The sequence below is a fragment of the Somniosus microcephalus genome, chromosome 22 (genome assembly GCF_052327205.1).
Source record: "Somniosus microcephalus isolate GS21.2 chromosome 22, FLI_Smic_1.0, whole genome shotgun sequence".
NCBI classification, from domain to species: domain Eukaryota; kingdom Metazoa; phylum Chordata; class Chondrichthyes; order Squaliformes; family Somniosidae; genus Somniosus; species Somniosus microcephalus.
Genome location: NC_141008.1, coordinates 43,163,481 through 43,185,180, shown reverse-complemented (window position 1 = coordinate 43,185,180; position 21,700 = coordinate 43,163,481). Strand labels below are relative to the sequence as shown.

Below are 21,700 nucleotides of genomic sequence, written 5' to 3'. Positions count from 1 at the left end.
AATTTTTCAACGTTTTTAAGAAGTTGTGGTTCAGACACTTGAGCTCTTGTAAGCTTAAAACTGTTGCCTGTGTAGTCCCCAATGGAATTGTGATCAACATTGTAATTATAATGGAAATCCAATTTAGATTCTGGCTTCATGACGACAGGGACCTGTTCTTTAACATTCCTTTAAAAGGAAATGAGAGTCTACTGAAATAACAACTTGCATTTATATAGCGCCTTTAACGTAGAAAGACAACCCAATGTACTTCACAGAAGTGTAATTAGACATAAATTGACATCGAGCCAAAGAAGGAGCTGTCAGAAAGGGTGACTAAAAGCTTGTTCAAAGAGATGGGTTTTAAGGAGGCTTTTAAAGGAGGAGATAGAAGTGGAGAGGCAGTGCGGGAATTCCAGACCTTGGGGCCTGGATGGCTGAACGCTTGGCTACCAGTGGTGGAGAGTAGGGAGTGAGTAATGCGCAAGAGGCCAGAGTTGGCGGAACGCAGAGTTCTCAGCGGGTTGTAGGGTTGGATGAGGTTACAGAGCTGGGAAGGCGATGAGGCCATCAAGAGATTTGTACACAAGGATGAGAATTTTGAATTGCAGGCTTTGGTTGTCCGAGCCAATGCAAGTACAGGGACAATGGGTGAGCAGGACTTTGGTGTGAGTTAGGATATGGGTGGCAGAGTTTTGAATGATCTCATGTTTATGGAGGATGGCCAGGAGAACATTGGAATTGTTGAGTCTGGAGGTGATAAAGGCATGGTTGAGGGTTTCAGCAGCAGAAGGCCTGACGCCGAGTCCAGAGGTGGGTGATGTTACGGAAGTGGAAGTAGGTAGTCTTTGTGGTGGAGACTATATGGAGTCGGAAGCACAGCTCAGATTTGGTACGATGCCTAGGTTGAGAATAGTTTGGTTCAGTATGAGATCGTGACCAGGGAGGGGGATGGAATTAGTGGTGAGGGAACAGAGTTTGTTGGGTGGGAGAGGAAGGTGAACACCACTGTTCCCTCATGTCCCAGAGCTCATGCGCTCTTCAAATTAAATGCCGTGCAGTGAACTGGACAGCTGGAGCGGGGGAGAAGCCCAATACACAATGGCCTGGAATGCAGACAGAGTAGTTAGCGAGTCTTGCGACCTCCGAGCTGATCCCAATTGGAAAGTAACAAGAGTTGGGGCAGCTGCCACATGATAAGGAAGTGGGTGAGGGGTTGGCTGTGTCGCTCTCTGGGAAGTGCCACATGCAGGCAGAGGAGCCGCGCTCAGCTGGTTGCCATGGTGATAAGGGTAGCGTCTCCCTCATTCTCTTTTGGCGCCACGGTTCCAGGGGCCTGTGCTACACAAACTGCGCGGTTGGAGCGGGGCCATTCCTGAGCAGAGCCTTTCCGAGCCGGGCCGCTCTTGAGCGAGGCCTTTCGGAGCCAGGCAAATCATAGTGGGGCCAACTTGGTGCAGCCAGCCCCTGCTATGGGGCTGGATGAAGCTATAAAAATCGGTGGGAGAGATCGGTAGATAACCACGTGTACCTCATCTTATTAAACCTGTTACAGGTGAGTGAGTCGCTGAGTTTTACCTGCAACAGGTGAGTAAGAAGGGACTTTGTTGCTGTCAGATGGCAGTGACCTGTTTTCGGAGAGGAAATGAGAAACGTGTTTGTGTGAATTTTGAGCTGTACATGAATCTGCTTTTTAAAATAAAATGATCCTACTGCAGATGGGTTTGTAAGATTAGGCTTTCAATCATTAGGTGAAGCAAGGAAGCATTTTAGCAGAAGGAAGAAGAGTGATTAATACAAGTTTAACTTACTTTAATTTGCTACTTTTTAATAAATCCAATATTGCACCAGGGGTGGATTTATGGTTTTAGTCTTGTTGCTGATGAAAGTTAATAAAAACCTAAACATAAAACGTGGGTAAAATTGGAGCTTTTGAAAATCAGAATTCTGACATCAGGTTTATATTTTTAGAAATGTTGAGGCATCTCACTTTCTACAGGCCAACCCAGTTAGCACATCTGTCTGCTGAAGAATTCAAACCATCTGGGGGGCAACAAAGGTTGCCTTTGTCGGAAACAAAAATGAGAATTTTTTTTTTTTTTTTTTTAAGTTCGAAAGATTGTTTAAAGCAGGAAAGAAATACAGAACATGATAATTTTACCGTAAACAAACTTGCAGAATGGGCATGTAAATGACAAATGAATTTCAATATACAGGAAACTCTTTTTTTTTATTATCCGGGACCGGCGTGGTGCCGGTTTATCAAAAAGTCCGGATTACAGAGAGGTATAGTAAAAGGTACGAGCGCCCCGTACACAGCAACAGATCCAGGCTTCCCTTTTGCTTAGCAACATGTGCAGGAACCCCGGTTACACAGCCACAGATCCAGGAACGGCCACTAATATGAAGTAAAACTTACCTGAACCTACTCCTGAATTTTGCCGGTTAACAGAGATTTCCGGTTATTCAGGTGCCGGTAAATCGAGAGTTTCCTGTAGATAAGTGTGAGGTGGTGCATTTGGTAGGAGGAATAAGGAGGCGACCTACTCCTTGGAAAATAAGAGTCTAAATGGGGTAGCGGTGCAGAGGGATCTAGGGGTATAGATTCGCAAATCATTAAAAGTAGCAACGCAGGTTAAAAAAGCCATAAAAGTGCAAATAAAGCACTGGGGCTCATTTCTAGAGGAATAGAATTCAGAAGCAGAGAAGTTATGTTAAACTTGTATAGAACCTTGTCTGATTGCCTCATGATTTGAGACGGTGGGGTGGCAATATAGCATTACTGTACATATGCTTTTAAGTGGTTGCTGTTGCTGGCGTTATTGGTGTGAATGTTGTTGTAAAATTTTCCCATGGATGAAAAGGTCTTGCTCGAAGGAGTTCGTGGCCCGCTCGGTACACACAAAAATTAGAGGGAATATTGGTGGACATACAGGCTGCCAACACCAAGGCAGTGGAAGAGCTGAAAGAGGTGGTGGGGAGGTAGAGCTGGGTGTCGTCGGCATACATGTCGAACCTGATGCCATGTCTTCGGGTGATGTCAGCAAGCGGCAGCATGTAGATTAGGAATGGTGGGGGTCCAAGGATGGATCCTTGGGGGACTCGGAGGGAAATGTGCAGGGGCGGGAAGAGAAGGTACTGCTGAAGATTCTCTGGATATGACTAGATAGCTAAGAGTGGAACCAAGCGAGGGCAGTCCCATTCCGCAGGACAATGGAAGAGAGGTGTAGGAGGAGGAGGATGGTGTGGTCGACTGTGTCAAAGGTTGCAGAGAGGTCGAGATGGATCACGGTCACAATTACAAAGGATATAATTTGTGACTTTGCTTAGGGCCATTTCAGTGCTGTGGCAGAGGCGGAAACCTGATTGGAGAGTTTCAAACATGGGATTGCGGGAAAGATTGGCATGTAGTTGGTTGGTGACATTCGGGATTTTGGAGAGGAAGTTGGAGATGGGGCGGTAGTTTGGAAGGAGAGCAGGGTCGAGGTGGGTTTTTTGAGGAGGAGGTGATGATGGCAGACTTGAAAGGGAAGGAGACTGTAGCCGAGGCGAGGGAATTGTTTAAAAATGCCAGCTTGCATGGGAGTGAGGAAGGGCATTTGTGTGGTCAGCGGCTTTAGTGGAAAAAAGGTTCGAGAGAGCAGGAGGTGGGTCTCGTGGGCATCCCAAAAAGACTCCATTGAATGCATTGGGGAATGCATTGGGGGTTGTGACTTTGGACTCGTCAAATAGCTGATCTGCTGCCAAAACATCCAGTCAATTTAGTAGAGCATTTAAGAGGTATTTTCCCTGAATTTTACTTCCTCTTTTTAATCTTTAAACGGAAAGTGAAAATAAGTGTGGAAGAAAGTGACTATGAAAGAAGGTAGAATGGGGGAATCAACGAGTAAAATACAAATTTTTAGCACACTTTTTTAATTGTTAAATGACAAATTACTAGAAATAGAACTACGCCTGATATTTTCACAGAAATCACAGAAACCCCACAGTGCAGATAGAGGCCATTTCGGCCCATCGAGCCTGCACCGACACATATGCCACCCGATCCCCGTAACCCCTACACATATCCCACCCTATCCCCGTAACCCCACATATTTAATCCCCCTAACACTAAGGGTCAATTTATCATAGCCAATCAACCTAACCCGCACATCTTTGGACTGTGGGAGGAAACCGGAGCACCCGGAGAAAACCCACGGAGAATGTGCAAACTCCACACAGACAGTCGCCCGAGGCCGGATTCGAACCCGGGTCCCTGGCGCTGTGAGGCAACAGTGCTAACCACTATGCCACCGTGCTGCCCGTGTAGTAGTAGTAGTATCACTAATATTAGTGGGTTTTCCATGTTAAGATGATTTCTTATTTTTCCAAAAAGTTCAGCCCAGTCCAGGAAACTCAGAATTCTCTGGGTCATCTTCAGTCTAATGGTTGTGTATTGCAGTAATTACCTGATCTAACTGACGAGTCTAAAAGTGCTTTTACTTTTGTTCTTCAACACTTGTTTCTCAGATCCTGTTTTGGGGCGAGTGACTGTTCTCTGCTCTTCACTTTATGTTCTTCAGCATATCGAGAACTGGTCTCTGGAGATGCATTCTGCTCCACTGTGTAATATGGAGACCCAAAATGCACATGGGTGGACCAGCTCCCATGGTTACTTTACTGTAATTGCAGCTTTAAGCACATTGGTAAAACCCCATTTTAATTGTCTCTGCTGCCCTAGCCCCTGTGAATTTAGTGCAGCTGAAGAAGTCCTACAAAAGTGCAGTGAGTCATCCTGGTTATTTTCATATGATTGTGATTGTTTTTGAATCTTTCTCTTTTTAAGTGAAGACCTGAACCCTAATTGTGTTCTGTGTATAACAACAGTATTATTCTCGGACACCCAGAGATTTTGAAGCTTCATCTTTCCTGTTACAAAACCACATTTTATGGAAGATGTTCATTTGTAGATATTTAGACTGTACAGTTCACTGGCTACAGTAATATGTCAAACATTTTTTGCCTCTGCCTTAATTTAATAACTTGTCTACTCTGGAGCACTCAGTCTCCCTCAACTATACTGTATTTAAAAAAGATTGTACAGCACTAATACAGCTTTGTTTGGAGGCCACGTGTGAGCTCAGGCCCCATGAATTAGTTGCTGAAGACAACTTAGAACTGGGAGCTTTATAGAAGCTATTTTGTATCCAACAAAACCCAGCTGAAATTTATACTAGCACCTGGACATCTTAATTAAAAAAAGCCTAGAAAAGCCAACAGGTATCATTCTTTGTACTTTTAAGAATATTTTGGGCAACATGTTATACAGTCTTGCTATTTTACTAAAGAAAAAAATAACACAAGACGTCGTTCAATTGGAGTACAGATTTCTATGTCACAGTTCAGGATTCCTCAGCTATTTTTCTGCAGTTACATGAATAGATTTGAATGTGATTTGAACAGAAGCTTGCATAAAAGGGAACAAAAAAACCAAAATACTGCAAATGCTGGAAACCTGAACTAACAATAGGAAAAGCTGGAAATACTCTGCAGGTTCTGCAGCATCTGTGGAAAAACAGCAGCAGTCAACATTTCAGGTCTTTGGCCTGAGGAAAGTCAACATTTCAGGCCTCTGGTTTTGAGGAAGGGGCCAAAGGCCTAATCACTGATTGCTGCTGTTTTTCCACGGATGCTCCTTGACCTGAGTATTTCCAGCTCTTTCTGTTTCTACTTAATAGCAATTTAGATGGGAGGTATTTGAAATGTGGGATGGGCATTTGTTTTGCACAGATCCCAAACAAAGGCCAATTCATTGCAATGTTTCACTTATTAGTAAGACATCTTGCTCCTTTGTGTTGACAAACTCTTATGATGTCTGTGGGTTAGGGAGAGAGGTTTTCTTTATAAAAAAAAAAAATCAGGACACAAGACACCAGAGGGGCAGTCAGGAGGCTGCAAGGAGAGGACCTCTGGCCTGGTCAGGAGAAGTTCATGCATTTTATATGTTAATATAAATGGCCCACTGAAGTAGGCTAGCGCACACACTTTTTTATTTTTGTAATACAGGTAGACTATCCTTTATCCGAAAACCTCGGGACCAGCCGTGTTTCGGTTTTCGGAAAATTTCGGATTTCAGAAGGTATTTTATAAGACTGGGAAATTTGTTGGGGGTCGGCGTCGGCGGGGGTCGGGGTCGTGCGCACGACTTACGCTGGACGAAAAAACTTTCGGTTTTCAGAGGATTTCGGTTTTCGGAAGTGCAGATAAAGGATACACTATCCCTTATCCGAAAGGGTGGGGGTCGGGGGGGGGGAAGAAAAGAATATCGGACAGGCCGCTGCAGCTATCGGACGGGCCACTGTATTGGGTTCACTCTCCTGGTATACCTCCTTCACACTGCCCGGCTCGGCCTGCAATCTCCTACCCAGGAGGAAACTCAGTGACCCTCTGCCCTGCTCAGCGTAAGTCGTGCGCCACTCTGGTCATGTCGTGCGCACGACTTACGCTGAACGAAAAAACTTTCGGTTTTTAGAAGGTTTCGGTTTTCGGAAGTTCGGATAAAGGATAGTCTACCTGTAGTATACAAATTGACTGTTGCCTCTTCTAGTGTTAACTCAGTGCGGGTTCGTAGAGATTGAAGGAGTACAAGTGCATAAGGCATGGAGATCGGGTTCGGAATGCAAGGGAGTTTTATTGTTACGCTACTGTTTCCTGCCACAATACTAGTAGATAAAGAACAGGGTTAGTCAACTTCCGTAAGTAGCAGTAAGGTCGCGTGAGGTGATGAACACCACTGAAACGGAGTAGATATCTCGGACCTGCAATTTTACTAATTGGTGGCAGCTACCTGGGATGCTGAGTAACATTGGTGATGAAATCAAATCAAAACATTTAAAATTTGAAAGTGAACAGAACAGAAATAGTAAGATCTAAAAATGTCGTCCAGATCAAAGGGTGTTGGATACTAGGCAATGAAGATTGCAGGAAGAGAGGGACCGAGAAGTTCAAGGCCATCGAGAAGGAGAAACAGTTCTGTTGAGGTAGAAGTGAAGGAGAGGATACGCCAGCATGAGGCTGATGAGAGAGCGAAAGTACCTCCGAGAAATCCGTTCACTTAGCAGAACTGAGCCAAAGTGGTCTTGATGACCCGAGTCTCTTTCACCCCCCTCCCCCCAAAAAATGAAGTATTGGTGAGGTTCTCTGCAAGATCATTGCAAGAATAATTACTTAAAACAAATACTTTGACGAATTTACTATTTTTCCCCTCTAATTTTTTTTTTTAAAAGTCACTTTCTTATGGGCACATAGGCTTCCTCTCATCTCGTCCTCCCCAAGAACTGTCCTAATAGTCACTTAAATGTAGTAACTTTTTCATTGTGGGTTGCTGAATGTATAATCTGTTCATAACGATGTCGTTACTAAATGGAATACCAGTTTGAAACTACAAAATGTTTGATACAATAGTCTCTTGCTTTAGACTAAAACGACGTACTGTGAGCAAGGAGTTCTTGCACACAGTCGAATTAATGGATGTCCAAATAAAAGTGTTGGTATTTTCACTGATAATGGAACCCTTGGAGCAAAATTTAACAAGTGTAAACAAATCTAAATTCAAGGGTTCAGTTGCATAAAAACAGGACCGTTTTGACGCATTTCCAGTCGGGCCTTGCTGACCTTGTCAATGCACTTGAAAGAGGTACTGTCTTTGTTGTTGGGAGGGAGTGTGCTATCGGATGTCAATAATGGGATTACATTTTTGTGATAGTGCATTTTGGTGAAATTTGTGTAATCACATTTAATGTTTAGCCTAAGCCTTATTTGTCAAACACTTTTGTCCAGATTGTGTTCAAGTTCTTTTGTTATTTAGTCAGACATTCCAGCAATGTACTTGTAGTCAATACTGTATATCTTTTGCTGCCTTTGGTATTCTGTTAACAGAAGCTGGGAGCAGTTCTTTTCTTGATGTATCTATTGCGGATTTTAAGCACTACTTTTTCCTTTGAATCTTCTTTTCTAGAAACTGATCAAAATGGTCCTTGTTATCTTGGGGAAAATAAATTTGAACACCTTTAAGTGTGCTCAGGCATATACCTCAAGTGATTGAAGTGCAGGAATTTAACAGGCATGCTCTGTACTGAATAAAAAATTACCAGCAGCAGATTTCCATAACTTGAGGTCAGAAGTTCATATTGTGACAGAAACTCAGATTTAGAAGGATTGAAGGAACTTTTTCATTCAGGGTCGGAGGCTTCCCGCGGGTGCAAGCCTCCAATCTGCACTTACCTAGCGTGCCAGCCGTTGAGCTGTGGGCCCGCGTGGGATTCCGATCCTGGGCCTCCTCCAACTGCCGGCGCGCAGTGCTTGCGTATCCCAGGGGCGCAGTTAGTTCGATGCATCCCCTGGGATCACGTGGGCCATGGAGAGCCAATGGTAGCAGGGAATGTTTCATTCATAAGTTTGACAGGAAGAGCTGTCAAACCTATAAATACTATAAGCCCCAAAGCATCAATAAAACTTCAAATAAATCACTTTTAAAATAACTATAAATGACATAAAATAACTATTTTAAACAATTTAAATTTTTGAAATTAATTACATTTTCTAACGGGGCTAAAAATAAACTTCCCTTTAAAGTATTTAAAAATAATAAACCTGTGGAAAAAATGTTTTAATTTTAATTAATTCACCACTTACCTTGTTAAAAGCAGGCCTTGCGCCTGCTTTTTATATGTGTAACTGCTGGAGACTTATCCTCCCGGAAAAAGCTGGGGAAAAAACGTAAGTTCAATGCGCACGCGCTGCCTCCGGCGCACGCGTTCCACCTCTGAACCCCTTCTTTCAGGGGAACGGAAGTGCCGGTTTCCCACACCTGCGCAGTGCATGCACGAAACCGGCACTTTCGTTGGGCCTACCCGTGAGTACCCCGTGCGTACTCACCCGTGGAGACCCGAATTTCTGGGCCATAGTGTTTGTGATTCAGACTAGAAAATGCTGCATTTGGTGACTCCGTTAGATCAGCAAATGGTCCATTTGTTTCTTTGCTGTATGGAAAGCCAAAAAAATGTGTAAAAAATAAAAATATGGGGAACAACAATTTCCCTCTCCACTTCTATCTTCAGTGTTGACTTTTGATGACTGGCCATCCATTGGCCTGTGCAAAGGGCCAGATTTGCTTGACCATGAATACATCTTGGAACTTTGAAATGATTTTGAATGTTCTTTGTTTCTAAGTGCCATTAGTTTCAAATTGATATTTTTCTTTTTTTTTTGCTGAGGGCAAATACAGATGATTTAGATCTTCATGCAGAAGTCTTTTTATGGGGTGACTAGTTTATTCATTTTAATGAGTTTGTGGTTGGCAGAGAGGAAATAAGTAGGATATTTTCTTCCTTTGGATGTGATTGCATATTTATTATTAAAATGTATATTGGAGGCCATTCTTTATATAATACAAACTCTAGAGGTGCATATGTAGCAGTTCTTAAGCTGGGCATTTTCCTCGTGGCACTGCTACAAGTTGTCTCACAAGTTTAGGTAATCAAAATTCCACCAGAAGTTCTGGTGTAGTGCTATTGGAAGTTGGCAAGTGAAGAAGGAGATTTGCTCTGTCTGTCCATAATATATTAAAAATCTTGCATCTGTGCCCACTCTCTGTCTGCAAAACCTTACTTTCTGTTGTCAAATTTTTGTGTCACTATTGCCAACTCTGTCCATTATAATTTCCTATGCCCAGTGGAAATTGCCTGTTTAAATTTGTCACCCTATAATTACAACCTCCCACCAGTCACTGCACTGTAGCACTTCCGTTTTGCAACTTCCAGCTCCTCAGCTCTGTACTGTAGAGAAACGCCAATGCTCCAACCAACTCTACATTTCTGCTATGCAAATTGCCTTTAGTTTTGCGATTTAATTATAAAAAAATATAAAAGTAAGAACTAAATGTATGACTTCCAATTTGGGGCTGAACTGTAAGCTACCTGTCCAGTTCAATCTCTAACACTTCACCACCTTGCGTGCAATGCCAAGGGTGATCGACAGTAAGTGAGATCTTTCTTGCTCTTTGAATGTTGTCCACTCTTGAAGCTCTCGCCCAATCTACTCATTCTCTGACCTGGTGTTTTTGCATTCAATGTTTTGTTGGTTATGCGATGCACTATTTCCACTTCTAGTCAAAGGAACTATGCACAGTTCAGTGGAGAGGGGGCATCAGGTGCCTGCACTGTGAAATCCTATTGGCCAGGACACTAGGATATCTCACCTGCTCTTCTTCAGATGTCCTGAGATGATTTTCCACTTAGGGATTGAAAGAATGTGCCTACAGTAGGTAATCCTAGAATTTTGGCTGGTTTGATATAGTTAGGCATTAACTAGGGAGAAAGAAAAAGAAAGACTTGCATTTATATAGCATCTTTCACGACCTTGGGATGTCCCAAAGCGCTTTAGAACACAACATAAGAATTAGGAGCAGGAGTCGGCCATACGGCCCCTCGAGCCTGCTCCGCCATTCAATAAGATCATGGCTGATCTTTGACCTCAACTCCAATTTCCTGCCCTATCCCCATATCCCTTTACAGTGACGTGGAGTCACTGTTGTAATGTAGGAAACACGGTGGCTAAGTTGCGCACAGCAATGTGATAATGACCAGAGAATCTGTTTTTTTAGTAATGTTGAATGAGGGATAAATATTGGCCAGGACACTGGGATATCTCACCTGCTCTTCGAAATAGTGCCACGGGATCATTTACATCCACCCGAGAAAACGCCTCAGCCGAAAGGCGGCACCTCCGACAGTGCAGCACTCCCTCAAGTCTCTGGAGGGGATCTTGAATCCACAACCTTCTGACTCAGAGGTGAGAGTGCTACCGACTGAGCCAAGGCAGGGAGCAAAGTACTTTCTTTGTAGGAAGTGAAAATGAGAAGGGTGAGTCACTTGAAGCTGTGCTTGCTTGTCTAATACAGTTCACAGCGAGCCATGAGGCTCTGTGGACACAAATTGTGAAGGTGATTTAAAAGTGGCATTATACTACTTTGTGTATAATAAAGTGTATTCAATTTGTATGGGGTATTTTGTACATTTTTTAAAAAATTTGTGTGAATGTTAGATTGTGTGCTGGGGCAGGTTTTTACATTGGGAGTGTGTCATGACGGAGGAGGTTGGGACATTACCCAATTTTACAATGTAGCATACCTGGTGGCAAGCTTTGCGTGATGAGAATGCTAATTGAAATATCGCATGCAAATTAGCGTGCTGACTCTGCAGATTGCCTGTTTTTTTTTTCCTTTCCCACCCATTAACTATTTTCAATCCGGTTAACTGTGACTCGGGTGCACTAATATTTCAATTGTACCTCAGTTGTGTAGTATTGCAAAATCTGCTTCGTAGCGTTTAAGTGGATTTGTGTTTAATGGGGATGCAATCATGTTGGAATTTGTTATGTGAACTTGAAGTGTAATATGTGATGGGTGGTTGGGGAAGTTTGTGGTGAGGAGCACCACTATTAGAGGAGGAGATAGCAGGAAAGTATGTAGGCGCAGAAAGATTGTTGGGAGTTGAGTGAGTGATAAAGTGGGAGTTGGGTTGAGTTAGGGGACAGAGGGACAAAAAGGTTACGGGTTGCAGAAAGTTTTCTGAATTTCAAAGAAATTGTGGAATGAGCTGCATGTGAGAAGATCAAAGTTAAGCTAATAATGAGATTAGTGAAAAGGTGTGGAGTAGTTTTAAAGTATATTTTTATGTATTATGGAGGGGGAGTCTTGAACTTTGGGAGTATTGCTTGGGTCGTAGTGGGAGAGAGGGTGACCATGCTGGTGGTGAGAGGTTGGTGCCGAGATGTGGGAGTTGTGGGGTTTTGTAGTGGAGTTGGTTTTGCAATGTGGGAGTGCCGGGAATGGCCTTGTGGGATGTGGTAGTACTGATGTCCTAGGGTGAGGGAATATTGGAGACAGTGGGGGCATGCATGTGATGAGGGGAAAGCTTGAGTTGTCCAAGTGCAGGGGAGTCCCAGGGTATATACGAAATGGAAAGGTAGTCTTCGTTTGTATGGGAGGGGTGGTCCTGATCCTGATGTCTGGGAGTAGTCGGAAGGGGGATATCAGGATATGGTAGTAGTAAGAAAGTGGTGCTGCGATTTGGGAGGAGTGTTGGGTTGGCGTGTTGGAAGACGGGCTTTGGGGTGTAGGACATTGTGATGGTGGTGGTTTCAAGGTCTAGGAGTAGGGTGTGGCAGTCTGGAAGTACTGTAGGAGTAGCTGATGGGGCATGTTAATAGAGGGTTGATTAGCAGGAGCCATGTGATGATTTGGGCTGAATGTGATAATTTGGCATAACTGGGAGGATGATTGTGGGATTTGGCAACACTTCATATGAGTGTGCAATGATGCTCGAACAGGGTACGGGGTGTCGGGTTATTGGAGTATGGGTAGGGAGTCCTGGCTGTGGAAAGGATAGCTAATGCGGGGGAAATATATGGGTGGTTGGTGAGGAATGGGGAATAAGAACAGCAAAATTGGGGGAGTTGCGGGGGAGGGAATAATGTGCTTGGGAGTGATGAGAAATGGTAGTAGTGATCGTTGACTGGGGGGGAAACAGATGGATGATTGGGGTGGTAGTGTTGATAGCTGGCACAAGAGAGCTAGGAAAAGCGAGTTGGCAAGAAGCAGAAGAAGAGAATCAGAAAAGATGCAAAGCTCTGGGCAGGTGGTGACAGTGACTGGGGGAGCTCATGGGCTATCGGGGTGGGGTGGCAACAGGCTATGAGGAAGACGTAGGCACATGGGAGCAGTGAGAGTTGGGAGAGAAGGCATGGCAGGGCAGCAGAAAGGCAGAGACATTGGTGCTTGGTGGGTGGAAAAAGAGGAAGACATGGGTGCGCAGTGTGGGTGGGGGATGTGAAGGGCTGAGGAGGGAAAGCACGGGCAAACTGATTAATACCAGAAATGTTTTTTAAACTAAGCTTGCAAAGGAAAGTAGCTATCAATGTTGGATTTAAGTTTCATCAGCTTCAGGATACCTATAAAAATATCAATTGTATTTATTTCAAGTGTTCAGAGTCTTGAGTGAATTATTTATATTGGGGAAGTTGCAACAAATAGTTCTTCATATTATGTATGCTGGAGTTTTAAACTGTTCATAAAGTAAAAGTGTGAAAAGTCATCCTAACGTATAATTGCAAGTAAGCAGTTTACATTACAATCGTGAGACATTGCTCTGTTAATAACTTAACAGTCAAATTCTGAGTTTGTCTGAAATCTATCTTTTCATAAATGTTAGGGAAGACCTCATTTAGTTTAATGTTAGAAATATTGTGGACGATCAAGCAAATGCTGGGCTAACTTTGATATAGCGAAGAAATAGTTAAATACTCTGAGCTTTTTAGTATGACAACAGAAAAGATTGTGCTGTAGCAGGAGGGTTTACAACTGAAGTCCCAGAATAAGACTGTTTGTTATTCAGTGGTGCACCATGTTAATGCACTGATGTGTTGTGACAACAAGTGACGGGGCATTTTGTCTGGTTCCTGGTCTGAGGGCCATTTGGAACTATGACACTTCTCTAAGGGAGAGAAAATTGGAATGTTCAGTGAACTCCCACCCTTGCCCGACAACTGATTTCAGCAGCAGTGGTGGTATATCTTGGGGGCATGTTGTTACTGTCATGCTGCTTGGGATGGTTTCTCGTGCAGGGGTTGCATGTAGAAAATGGTCTATGAAGTTGCTAGAATATGGTATAATCTTCCAATGTTTATGCATATAGACAATAGACATGTGGGACTGGGAATCCTGGTGCTTATTTTGGCACTGTGAAAGGGACATGTTGTAATGAGGAGGGCGTAGAAAAACTGATTTCCTTTCATTAAGAATTATATTACAAATGACTAGCTTTGAACATGATGTACATTATTGTATTTTTTTTGGGGGGTGGGGGCATGCTTTTTATGCTGCAGGTATTTATGATTGCAGTGGGGAACCTACCAATAGAGTCCAGTTGGTACATTTTGCATTCTCATAACATCAAGGCACTCCTTTGTATTGTAGTCCTCCAATATATCAAGTTTACAAAGACATTTTGGAAGTTACACCAAGTGAAATATAACTAAGATATAGCTTTACTTGTGGAACTAACACTCCTTCCTTATTAGTCATTGTGAAATAATAGGACACCAGTGCTACTTGCTGTATTTTCCTACATTCTTACACTCCTTTCTGTTTATGGTGGTTATTGCGCTTTTGGGTCCATGATTATTATACACTTAGAGGTACATCATGCAATGTTTGTACGTTCCTGCAGTATTCAATCTTTAAAAGGACCCAGAGTTTAAATTGAAAAGCTTTGTCAGTACAATACTTTCTTGCTGGCGTTTTGAAATTTTGCCAATAGATGTCACTCGCATCTTTTTAGTAAACACTGCTTTACAGCAAATTTAAGATTTAAAAAAATTAATTCTTAGGCTATGGGCATCACTAATAAAGCTGGCATTTATTGCCCATCCCTAGTTGCCCTCGAAGGTTGTGGTGGGCCCTTTCTCTTTGAACCGCTGCAGTCACTGTGGTGAAGGTACTCCCACAATATTGTTAGATGGGGAGTTCCAGGAATTTGACCCAGCAACAGATTTGGAAGGAAGAACAATTTTTGTCCCAGTCAGGAGGGGAACTTGGAGGTGATAGTGTTCCCATGCATCTGCTGCCCTGGCCTTCTAGGTGGTGGAGGTCACAGTTTTGGGAGGTGGTGCCAAAGAAGCTGTGGTGACTTGCTGCAGTTTATCCTGCAGATAGTACACACTGTAGCCACGGTATGCTGGTGGTGAAAGGGGTGGATGTTTAACCTGGTGGATATGGTGTCAAATCAAGCGGACTACTTTGTCCTGGAACGTGTCCAGCTTTTTGAGTGTTACTGCAGTAGCACCCATCCAGGCAAGCAGAGAGTATTCCATCACACTCCTGACTTGTGCCTTGTAGGTGGTGGAGACACTGCCCTGAGGAATTCCTGCAGCGCTGTCCTAGGATGAGCTGATTGGCCTCCAAAAGCCATAACCAACTTCCTTTGTGCTTGGTATAACTGCACCCAATCGCCGCAGAATACCCAGCCTCTGACTTTCTGTAGTAGCCGTGGCATTTATGTGGCTGGCTCAGTTGAGTTTCTGGTCAATGGTGACCCCCAAGGTGTTGATGGGGGATTTGGTGATGGTATTGCCATTGAATGTCGTTGGGAGATGGTATGGGTGTCTCTTGTTGGAGATGGTCATTGCCTGGCATGAATGTTACTTGCCACTTGCCAACCCAAGCCTGGAGATAGTGACCAGGTCTTGTTGCATGTGGGCATGGACTGCTTCATTATCTGAGGAATTGCTAATAGAGCTGAGCATTGTGCAGTCAGCAGCAAACAGACCCATTTCTGACCTTATGATGGAAGGAAGGTTATTGGTGAAAAAACTGAAGACAGTTGAGCGTTTGACACTGCCCTGAGGAATTCCTGCAGCGCTGTCCTAGGCTGAGCTGATTGGCCTCCAAAAGCCATAACCAACTTCCTTTGTGCTTGGTATGACTCCACCCACTGGAGAGTTCTCTCCCTCCTCACCATTGACTTCAGTTCCTTGCTGTCATACTCGATCGAATGCTGACTTGATGTCGAGGGCAGTCTGGGATTCAGCTCTTATGTCCATGTTTGGACCAAGGCTGTATTAAGGTCTGGAGCCAAGTGGTCTTGGTGGAACCCTCGGTGAGCAGGTTATTAGTGAGTAAGTGTCGCTTAATAGTACTGTTGATGACTCTTTCCAGCATTTTGTTGATGATTGAGAGTAGGCTGATAGGCCAGTAATTGGCCAGGTTGGATTTGTCATGCCGCTTATGGACAGAACATATCTGGACTATTTTCCACATTCCATGACTAACTCCGGAGCACAGGAATTCAGCATTGCAGCACAAATATTGACGGGGCCTGTATCCTTTGCTGTGATCAATGCACTTGGCCATTTCTTGATCATCTTTGGCATCTTGGCAAGATTCTTGGCATCTGTGATGGTGGAGACCTCCGGAGGGGACTGAGAAGGATCATTCACTCGGCACTTCCTGTTGAAGATAAATAAAACTGGGTGATCTTTGGCTAGGGACTCATTGGCAAGTTTAGATTTGCCATGCACTAATTGGTCATGTTACTTCTCATCAAATATTGAATTTCATTGGAAGATTCCACTATTAATCTGACATTCTGATGGGCTATCTCTGTAAACAGGAAATGATTATCTATCCCGATGTTTTTTGGTTGCTCCCCTCCCCCACCTATCAGGAATAATTGAGCAACCTTTTCCCACAGGACTCTGCTAATACCATGGTCTGTAATCATTTGAATTCTAGTTGAACTCCTCACAAATAAGTTTAATGAGTGGTTTATGGAGCAGCAGTCTAACTCTGAGGCATGTATCATGAGAAGGGCCCTTCTCCCATAGAATATTGAACTGTGCGACTGCATTAAAGCATCGAGCGTCTGACAGTTGTGCATGCTTGCTGGTATCTGTCAGCTGAAAATCTGCCATCAGGAGAATTATGCAGTTTGTGTTGATGTCCACTATAATTGTGCTTTAACAGCATTCTAGTAAAGTACCATCTGTTGTATTGCTGGCCAGGCACATAACCACCATGCACTGGTTGTAAAAAAAAAAAAAAAAAATCATCCTAACAGCACAGATTGGATGGATAATAGCTTCAATCTATAAACACTGAAACATATCATTATCATGGCTGTGGTACTTTTAAAGGCACACCAAGAATTAATATTTCAGTAAACTAAATTATGTAGCAGATGATGGGTTAGATTTTTTTATAAAATGTTTACATAATATTCTCTACATGTACTATTTGGAGGAAAATCTGTACGCTCAAGAAATAATTATAGTATAATTTATCAAATCTTTGAATTTTGTTTTTATTTCTGTAGGTTATTTATCATTCGTTTGGTGGAACGTCAAAAGGTCTTCATTTTAATAATCTGATAGTGGGGCTGGTCCTCCTTACAAGGGGAAGGGATGAAGAAAAAGCAAAGTGTAAGTACTCCATAATCATCATCATTATTGTCGTATATTTAATGAAAATAATCAGTCAGCAGATTAAAAACTACTGTGATAAAGATTGTACTCTATTGGAATTGTTCCTCGATGTAATATTGTAACAGTTTGTATTTTTGCAGCAGCGTAAAACAACCAAGTAGGAATTTAGTGCTTAAAAGATTTGAATGTCAGCGTGGCTTTGGATTAACCTGAATAGACAGTAGATCTTTTATAGCGATAAATATCCATCTATCAATATTGCACATCTTTCATACTTGCACAGCCAGCTCCAAATTTGCCAGTTGTACTCCTCGTAATAAGCTGGGTGATGATCTTGGAAGAGGATTGCATTGTACATTACTACAGTTATCACTGGGGCCTTGGAGTTTGGCTCTACTACCTATCTCATTCGAGGTCAGATGATATAATTCAAATGGACAATCCGATTTGGCACAAAGGCACCCAAAGTCATAAAACGGCATCGCTTTTAAGAGGGCCGGTTTAAAGGAGCAAGAGTCAATGTCAATATTTGGGAAAGTCTGTACCTTAAAGGTTTACAGCACTAAGTAGAAGCAGTTTGACCTCTGATATTTACCAATAATTTTATCATGTATGTAAATGCTACTTGATTAAGGACTCTTTCCCAATTTGCTGAATCTATGTTGTTGCTATTTTTTACCTGTCACATGAAAGGCATTCCATTGTGGTCTGATGAAAGGTGCTTTTGCTTTGAAAGTGTTGCCTACTTGGGATTTGAATTTTTTCCAAAGGTGTTTTTCATCAGTTCTTTCAACCTATTGATTGTTTCTTTTATCCTCATTTCAGTACAATAGATTGGTAATCCATATGTGTTGGCAATGGACTAATGTTATCTCGGGCTTCATTTCTCCATCTTGTGAAACATTGTATCTCAGCCTTTCTGTCTTGGAAAAGCGCAGGGTTTAATTTTATCCATTCCCCCCCCCCCCCCCCCCCCCCATTCAATGAAACTTGGTACATGTGCATGAAATATCAGTAATTTGTGTAGATAGGGCAAAAAGATATTCACCAATATGTGCAGTTAATTGTTTCATTGTAAAACAAAATTTTAAATAAGTTAATTCCCAAAAAAGATTTAGTAAATTGCGCAGTGAAGTACACCATCTTATCTTGATTTTTGGCAGGGTTAATCTACTGAGAACATTAGAATTCATTAACCATAGAAGCTTACAGCACGGAAGGAAGCCGTTTGGCCCATCATGTCTGCTGGCTCTTGCTAGAGCAATCCAATACTAATTCCCCTGCCCTGTGCAATCCCCATAACCTTGTATCTTTTTGTGCTGCAAATATTTATCCAATTTTCCATTAAGATGCAGTGATCTTTGCCGTAGCTAATTCCTGTGATGATGGCATTTCATGCTCCAACAACCTTCTGTGTAAAGAAATATCTCCTAACCATTCCCTTACTCCCTTAATGATCATTTCAAATTGATCATCCCTTGCCACTGACTCCCCAAGCAGAGGATGTAGGTTTTCCCTATTCACTCACATCAAAACTCATTATTTTTTAAAAAACCTTTACTAAATCTCTTTACTAGCCTTTTTTACTCCAGTGGAAATAGTCCCAGGAATGCATGTTTCTCCTCATAATTAACTTCCTGTCTAAACCCAAAATTCTAGTGGCCTATTTTTTAATATCCAAATATACCGTTCCTTGCACCTTCAAGGAATTATGGGCCTGAATTTATGGTTGGAGGCTTCCTGTGGGCGGATGCCTCTGACTGGCAAAAAATCTACCTTCTGCTGTGGAATCCACGGAGACTCGTGCTCCTGGGCCTCTACATGTTGACATGCGGAGAGGCTCACGTGTCCCAGGGATGCATGCGGTTCACAAGCGCCCCGGGATCACGCGGGCCAGCCCTACCAACAAAAAAAGGGATCCCCATTCATGCTTATGGGAATTCTGTACATATGGAATCCCCATAAGCATGAATGGGGATCACATTAAAAACACATTAACATAACAAATAAAAAAATGACATTTAAAATTAATTAAATTACATTATAATAATTTAAAACCAATGTAATTACTTTTTTAAAATGTTTTAAAGGGGCTAAAAAATAACTACCTTATTTTACAGGTGTTTTAATGTTTAAATGATTTGAAAAAAATTTATTTTTGTATTCATTTAAACTCTTACGCTGGTAAAAGCAGGTCTTATGCCTGTTTTTACCAGGTGTAAGAATTTCACGGGCATTCGCTGGGCAGTATATGCCCGGGGATGGCTACGATCTGTCAAGATTCTTAACCGATTGCAAGTTCTGGGTTTTCGCGCATGTGCCTCGCACGCAAAAACCCGGAACTTGCGCGGCCCTTACGGGCGCGTACACACCTCGTATGCACCCGTAGGGGCCACAAAATGTGACCATTATATTTGCACCGCCTCGGTTCCTCTCTTCATCTGAACCCTTCAGTGGCTTTACATTGAAGAAGGAGGAAAGATTAGCATTTATATAGTGCCTTTCACAACCTCAGGACATCCCAAAGCGCTTTATAGCCAGTTAAATACCTGGAGTACTGTGCACAGTTCTGGTCTCCTTATCTAAGGAAGGATATACTTGCCTTGGAGGCGGTGCAACAAAGGTTCACTAGATTGATTCCTGGGATGAGAGGGCTGTCCTATGATGAGAGATTGTGTTGAATGGGCCGATACTCTCTGGAGTTTAGAAGAATGAGAGGTGATCTCATTGAAACATACAAGATTCTGAAGGGGATTGACAGGGTAGATGCTGAGAGGTTGTTTCCCCAGGCTGGAGTGTCTAGAACAAGGGGGCATAGTCTCAAGATAAGGGGTAGGCCATTTAAGACAGATGAGGAATTTTTTCACTCAGGGTTGTGAATCTTTGGAATTCTCTGCCCCAGAGGGCTGTGAATGCTGAGTCTTTGAGTATATTCAAGGCTGAGATAGATAGATTTTTGGACTCTAGGGGAATCAAGGGATGTGGCGATTGGGCGGGAAAGTGGAGTTGAGGTCGATGATCAGCCATGATCTTATTGAATGGTCTATTGTTGAGCCTGCTCCGCCATTCAGTTCCTTGAGTCTGTTTCTCCATTCGAACAGATCATGGCTGATCTATATCTCAACTCCATTTAGCCATTGTTGTTCTGTATCCCTTAGTACCCTTACCTAACAAAAATCTATCGATCTTAGTCTTGAAAATTTCAATAGACCCAGCATCCACAGCCTTTCAGGGAAAGTGTTCCAGATTTCCACTACCCTTTTGTGTGCAAAACTACTCTTGATTTCACTCCTAAATGGTCTAGCACTAATTTTAAGATTGTGCTCATTTGTTCTGGATTCCCCCCACCAGAGGAAATAATTTCTCTCTCTTCACCCCATCAAATCCCTTTATAATTTTTAATACCTCAATTAGATCACTCCTCAACCTTCTAAACTCAAGGGAATACAAGTCATGGTTATGCAACATGTCCTCATAATTTAACTCCTTAAGCCCTGGTATCACTCTGGTGAATCTGTGCTGCAGCCCCTCCAAGGCTTCTGAGGTGTGGTGGCCAAAACTCCCCACTGCTCTAGTTAGGATCTTCCACAGTTCTTAGTCTCTCGCCAATTAGTGACCCGATTTATCCTTCTCTCTCTGCTTGAACTAGGGTGTTGCATCATTCACTCGCCAGTCTCTGAGCACAATTTACATTTTTAAGAAGTTTGAAAATTTGTGGCCAGAGCCTCTGCTATCTCCTCCCTGATTTTTAACAGCCTAGTGTGCATGTCATCAGGACTGGATGACTCATCCATCTTGAGTGCTGTTAACTTTTTTATAACTATTCCCTTTTCTACAGTTCTATGAATTGTTCCATATCCTCCTCTGGTAGGTCGACATTCTCACTGGCATCATTATTTGTAAAAGTCTGTGCAAAATATTTATTTAATATATCGGCCACACCTTCATCTTCCAAAGTTAGACTCTGTCCTCCAAATCCCTGATTGGTCCTGCCATTTCTCACTTCTATTACTTTTTATATAATTAGAAAAACCTTTATTATTTCCTTTTCAATTATCTGCCAGCCTCTTTCCATATTCCCTTTTAGCCATTCTAATCTTCCTTTTCACTGCCCCACTATGCTTACTTTTAACATTGTTAGGCATATGATAAAGGTAGGACTAACATTTTTAAGTTTATTTACTTTTAATATCTCTATCCATAGTACTCTAAACTTTGTACTCACTTTGTACTTGTAGGAATATATTTATTTTGTACTCTTTGCATCTCATGTTTGAACATTTCCCATTACTGATCTGTCAACCTGTTTGCTAATGTTTCAGTCCAGTTATTTTGGACCAATCCCTTTTTATCTCCCTGAACTTTGCTTTGTTTCCAGTCCAGCACTTTTATCTTAGACTCTTATCATTTTCTCTTCTTGCATTGAGCCTAACTATGTTGTGGTCCCTATTTTCTAATTGTTTTCCTACTCTCATTAGTTATTCATGTCACTTCCCAAAACAAAATCAAGTTACGCCCTCCTTCCTTGTTGACGAGAATGATACTGATCCAGGAACCAGCCATGGATACATTCCAAAGTGAGTTCTCCACTTTGACCACATAGAATCATAGACTAGTACAGCACAGAAGGAGGCCATTCAGCCCGTCGAGTCTTCACTGGCTCTTTTGAAGAGCAGTCCAGTTAGTCTCACTCCCCGGCTCT

The 21,700-nt window shown here is 42.5% G+C and overlaps 1 protein-coding gene across 2 annotated transcripts in view; it reads left to right on the top strand.

Annotated features, from left to right (window-relative positions):
* The window catches only part of usp32 (ubiquitin specific peptidase 32), a 174,869-nt gene that overhangs the window by 41,526 nt on the left and 111,643 nt on the right, over window positions 1-21,700 (top strand). For both annotated transcript variants that reach the window (XM_085964532.1, XM_085964531.1), the window contains exon 3: window positions 16,890-16,995. In XM_085964532.1, coding sequence (XP_085820658.1) covers window positions 16,890-16,995 — 106 coding nt within the window. The remainder of the gene's footprint in view (window positions 1-16,889; window positions 16,996-21,700) is intronic.